Genomic DNA, 5,451 nt, shown 5'->3' with positions numbered 1-5,451 from the left:
CAGGATCCGGATCGACCTCCCCCTGTAAGTCTTCAACTGGTCAGCACCCACTCCCCCTTGCTGAATTCTTGACCAGTAGCTTTCGGCGATCCGTTCTTGGCGGTAGAGCGCAGTTCCGTTCCAATAGTCGGTTAGAATAACCGCGAATTTGCAACAACTGACATGCGATTCTGATAAATTGCGATGTGCTTGACGCGCCTGCCTTCTGCGTGTACAGAGTCGATCGTTGGAGCGATCTTAATAATACCGTCTGCCTATATCTCTTGGTAAGCCCCGGTTGACCAGTGTCAGTGTTCCGCTGAATTCTTGAGCTATCTTTCTGGTCCGGGTTAAGTTATTGGCTCTCTCTGTGCTTTGCCTCGATTTAGATTACTGACATATTTGACCTGCCTGGTGCCTACTTTTTAGTCAAGTTTAACGAGTCTGTAATGTTCTTTGCCACCTCTGTTTTGTTTGTACCTATCATTTAATAGGGTGGAAATGAACAGTTAGGAGGCATAGACTGTGGGAACATGATTCGACCCTTTTTCGTGCCCCTTGTAATAAATCTAGCGATTTTGGCTCGTGTTTCGTTACTAGAATGAAATGCATATATTATTTTTTGTTGAAGATTCTTTACATGTGAAAAATTTTGTTGACCAACTAGTGAATTGCCCTATGCATAGTAACATAATTGTGGAAGATCTTATAGATCCTAACCAATATAAAAAAAAAGAAAGGGGGAAGAAAGGTTGTGCAAAATATCTAATTGTGTTGACTTCACTATCTCTAAGAGACAATTTGTAACTAAAATATCCTTTAATAATAAATGTGTCCAACTCTCATTTTCATTTCTTAATCTATTCTTGGTATTTAGACATGATCCCGTGTCCATGTCATCATACTCTCTCTTTTTCTCTAGCTGTAGATGGAAATCACACTTAATTCCTTGACGTACAAAGGTTCGATTCCAGATGCAATTAATCAATCAAGAAGGGAGAAAAAACTCTTTGTAATTTACATATCAGGTGAGTTTGTTGTTGAATTCAACATCTTGTAGCTATGCCATCTATGTCATCCTTTTTGGTAACCTGACAATGATAGGCAATATCCATGATTGTTCTGCATAAGGAAAATATACTATCCAGGACAATCCTGTCTGGACTGATATTCTACTATTTGAATGTAGTCCAGTCTATTGACAGGACATCTATTGTTTCATTTCAGGTCAAGATGAAATGTCAAGTAGTTTGGAACAGTCTACATTGGTTGATGAACATGTGGGTTCCCTTAAACTTCCTTCCTTGTACAGAAGATTATTTTCTGTTGTGGATTACATATTGAATTAGCAAATTGCTTATATGGGGTATTCGCAGGTGGCTGCAGTGATAAGCAGATGTTGCATATTCTTGCAACTAAAACAAGGCGATGTTGATGCGCTTCAATTTTCAGCTATCTGTATCCTTCCACACACATATTTGTTACGATACTGTGGTGATGATTGCTCTGGATTAGCTGCTGGATTGACAGCATGCTATTGATTTACAGCTCTAGATTAAATATTTGACAGTCTTCATCTATAAGCCTTAGTTCACAATTCTTTTCGATCGCGAAACATGTTAGTCACATCATACTGACATCATGGAGAGTTAGTGGTTTGATAGAAAAACATAAAATAATTTATCACAAATTGAAGTAGTTCTTCAAAATTTCCATGGCAAAAACAGAGAAATGGTTTGCTGTGATAAATATGTTGGTATCATATTTATGTAACACCACAAACAAAATTCGCGTAAAGGCTAGTCCTCATGTGCGATGGATCTACATATTGCCCTCTTGGGGTATCGTTCTTGTTTTGCCCAAAATGACCAGTCTTCAGTTACTCTGTTTTGATTCCCTAATTCAAGCATTATATGTAGTCGGACTAACCCAGCAGTACTACTACACTTTGGTGGTTAGGCCTTTGGCACTTTGTTAGTGAGGTTTGAAGAAATGAATCATCCTTTTTTTTTGGTCTCATCTGATCTTAATTGATTATCGGACATATATCGTACAATCCATGTATGGTTGTCGAGATGTGTCCATGCCAAATGATCCAAATCCATTGGAACCTTTCAATTCCCAATCCTACATAGTATCTAATTTATGTTGATACATATGTTTTAGCTAGACTCATATGGTTTTGAGACCACATTGTTCGATCTATGACCCTACCAACATCATACGGTAGTAGAATCCCACGATACAGGTCTTGCCAACACAAAAACGAAGCATCTAACGTTCCCATCCCAGAGTCCTTCTGATCATGTTGGATTTGCTTATTCACTGCTATAGTTATAATGTGGGTGCTATGCGTCTATACCTGCCCTCGTACTTGTCATAGTTTCAGTATATTTCACGCACTTTTTAGCAGCTATTTTGGTACTTGTATGATGTATTTCATCTTAGCAACCATGAAACTGGTCTTGCAGCTAATGAAGAATCCGTTTGTTTATTCATGTCTATAATCACAATGTTCTACTTTGACTGTGCAGTTTCATCCTTGACTTTTTCTCAATCAGATCCACAGAAGTCTGTCCCAAGTATATCTGTTGTTGGACTGAATGGTGCTATGCTATGGAATCATGGTATGAATACAACTATGCTTCCAATTTTCTTTGTGGAAACTATCTTTTGTTAAGTGACAGTTTGGACCAGTGCTTAACTGAGTCTTCTGGCAGAGGGGTATATTAGCCCAGAAGATCTTAAGGAAAGCATTGATAAAGCTTGGGCTGCACTTCAACTGCAGGTATATAAACTGTAAAATATAGATCTGTTGTTAAAGTTTATTACAAGCCTGTTCCGTAGTTATTTTCAGTTGCATTCATTTCTATACTTGCACTCTTTTTATCACTTTGAGTGGCAGAGTTCAAATGGCAGGAAAGTTCTATTAGATAAGATACCGGAGAAATGGTAGGTGCAGCTTGCCTAGGTATAATTGCAATTATATGATGTTAACCAGCCAATCTCTAAGCAAATTACTTACTTGAAGAACTATAATTTGTATTGTCCCTGTGTCAACTCTTGGGGTAACGATTGAAAGACCAGGGTTGCAATTATACACACTGCATGATATAGGGGCTGTAGTAGGTTTGTGCGGGCAATAGCAAACTCTTAAAGGCGCTACAGCTGCACAAAGCGATAAGCTGCTGTACAGCACAATGTGCTATTTAAAGCACTATTTGGTACCAACAAATAGAACTATGTCGGTGAGGATATAACATAAATAGTGCCTCTTCTTGTCTCTTTTGTTTTGGTCAATTAATTGTCAAGTTTGTAAGTTAAATTAAATTCTGCCACATGCCAAATGGTATGACTTTATAATCATATCACTATAAATAAAAATATTTGGTACAAATCTGGAGTATTATTAATGTTCATGTGCATGGGACAGAGAAAGTATATTAATCAATCTAAGAAGATAGGCGACTCTTTTATTAAAATTTAGTAATATACTCATGAGTGATCTGACCTCCTTAGATTCTGCTTGAGATGTTTTGGTTCCATAACAACAGTGACAAAGTGTCATTCTTGTATTGTTTAAGATTTTTACTTGTGTACTGTTACATCAAATCTGGTCTTTCCTTATTGAACTACAGGAAAAAGTATGTTTGAAAAAGAAAATAAGAGTGGTCTTCCTCTCCAGAAGAACCATAGGAAATCTTATAATTTTGTTAGTTGTTACTGTGTGATCTATGTTGGGTTATTCTTCACACTAGTGCAGTAGTGCTATAGATTTGCTAAATACGAGCTACTTGGGATCTTTTTAGGAGACAGCGGCAACCCTGTTAGCTGCATCACTTGCTTCAAGAATGTCTGAACCTGCGAATACTGCTTCGACAACTATGCCTGGTGAAGACGGTTCATCTACTTCAGAAAATCATTCCAATTCATCAGGTCAATCCTCAGAGTCTTCTGCCGTCCGTGGGTTTGCTAATTCTACTGATTTGGTAGCACAACCACCTAGTAGCACAAGCCATGCTGTAAGTTTGTCTGTCCATAGTCTGCTACCTTTCAGTTGAATGAAGTTTTGTTCTGTATAGTGCGTGAGATAGAGAAGCGATAACTCACTGCTTGCATATGCACCAGGAGCTTCTCAAGACAAGTGAAATCCCAAAATCAGATTCAGCTCCATGCAACATAACCGCTGAGGAAAAGCTAGATTCAGCATGTCAGGCTCTGTTGCCAGATTTTCCAGCAAGCTCAAATGTGGACAGTTCCACAGATCCAAATCAGACAGGCAGTACACCTTCGCCAAAAAGGAAGAATATGGTGGATGGGAATAGCACTAAAGTTCCCTCCAAGCCAGCTTCTAGCCTACCAACTAGGAGTACTCCACAGTTGCCTGTGGAACAAGATAAGGAAACTACTAGCAGAGCTATTGAAGTGACCACAGATTCTGCAAAGAAAGATGATATTCAGCTGGCCATTCGTATGCCTGATGGACCTAGCCTGCAGATTAAACTGACAAAAGAAGATGTTTTAAGGAAGGTGAAGACTTTTGTGGATGAAAACCAAGGTAGTGGGATTGGATCATATAATCTTGCAATGCTTTATCCTAGAAAAGTGTTCACGGAACAAGGTACTGAATCTTCACCCTGCACCTATGGACATATTTAGAACATAAAGCTTTGTTTTATCCTGCATCTTGACCAGAGACCAATCCCATTCAGTTCTCTACTTCAAGGGACTTAACTCACAGTCTTCAATTTTTGCATGGACGAGGGCTTGTTCTTTGTTATTAGTCGTTAATTAGCTGCAAATGAGCAATAACTTGCCTCCTGGATTGAAATCTAAGATAAGCTTCTTTATAATAAAAAGTGTGCTTGCATGTTGCACAAAACGTGCTTGCTACTACCAGTGGGGGAAATTATTTGTTGTGTGTCATTGCATTTTCTTTGAAATGATGATAAATGATGTGTATCATTGATAGCTGTGTATAAATACCCAACAAAGAGAGTAAATAAACCAGGGCAGAGCGAAGCTAGCATTAAATTCACAAGGCACACTTCATAATAGGAAGAAAAATTGAAATGCTCACGTGCTTTATAAATGGTACAGAGTTAGCAAGACTTAAGACTAGTTAATTTTATGAGAAATAACTTGTAAAATATGTGCGGTAATAGTTTTTGTAGATAGATTTTTGTACTATCAGGTATTCTTCCCCTCTGCCTCTACTCTTCACCATTACTTATCCTAACCATTCCTTCCGATCTGTGAAGGAAGGCGCAAATCTTCCTTTGCTAAGACCAAAGCAGCGACTTGCAGCGCATTTTTTGTTGTGGCTTGGATGATTTTGCCCCTCCAGTTATAAGCCCACACGCAATCTTCTCACCAGTTGGCAGTTGCCATATCTTCGTTATCTTTGCTTCATATCTGTGCATGCAAATGGCCTCACAGAAATCCACGTGATATCTGCTATCCACTCCATGC

General features: G+C 38.6%; 1 protein-coding gene across 3 annotated transcripts in view; it reads left to right on the top strand.

The window, feature by feature from the left end:
* Positions 1-5,451, top strand: part of LOC119295061 (plant UBX domain-containing protein 11-like) — an 8,161-nt gene continuing 2,710 nt past the window's right edge. The window contains exons 1-8 of one of the 3 annotated variants that reach the window (XM_037573387.1): positions 1-24; positions 902-1,007; positions 1,207-1,259; positions 1,356-1,437; positions 2,541-2,606; positions 2,700-2,767; positions 3,789-4,001; positions 4,108-4,600. In XM_037573387.1, the coding sequence (XP_037429284.1) occupies positions 908-1,007; positions 1,207-1,259; positions 1,356-1,437; positions 2,541-2,606; positions 2,700-2,767; positions 3,789-4,001; positions 4,108-4,600 (1,075 nt within the window). In that variant the 5' untranslated portion in view covers positions 1-24; positions 902-907. Of the gene's footprint in view, positions 25-208; positions 267-901; positions 1,008-1,206; positions 1,260-1,355; positions 1,438-2,540; positions 2,607-2,699; positions 2,768-3,788; positions 4,002-4,107; positions 4,601-5,451 lie in introns of those variants that run through there. The other 2 variants (XM_037573389.1, XM_037573388.1) reach the window with 2 other exon arrangements.

This window comes from Triticum dicoccoides, chromosome 4B, assembly GCF_002162155.2.
Source record: "Triticum dicoccoides isolate Atlit2015 ecotype Zavitan chromosome 4B, WEW_v2.0, whole genome shotgun sequence".
NCBI classification, from domain to species: Eukaryota; Viridiplantae; Streptophyta; class Magnoliopsida; order Poales; family Poaceae; genus Triticum; species Triticum dicoccoides.
This window is presented reverse-complemented; position numbering and strand designations above follow the sequence as displayed.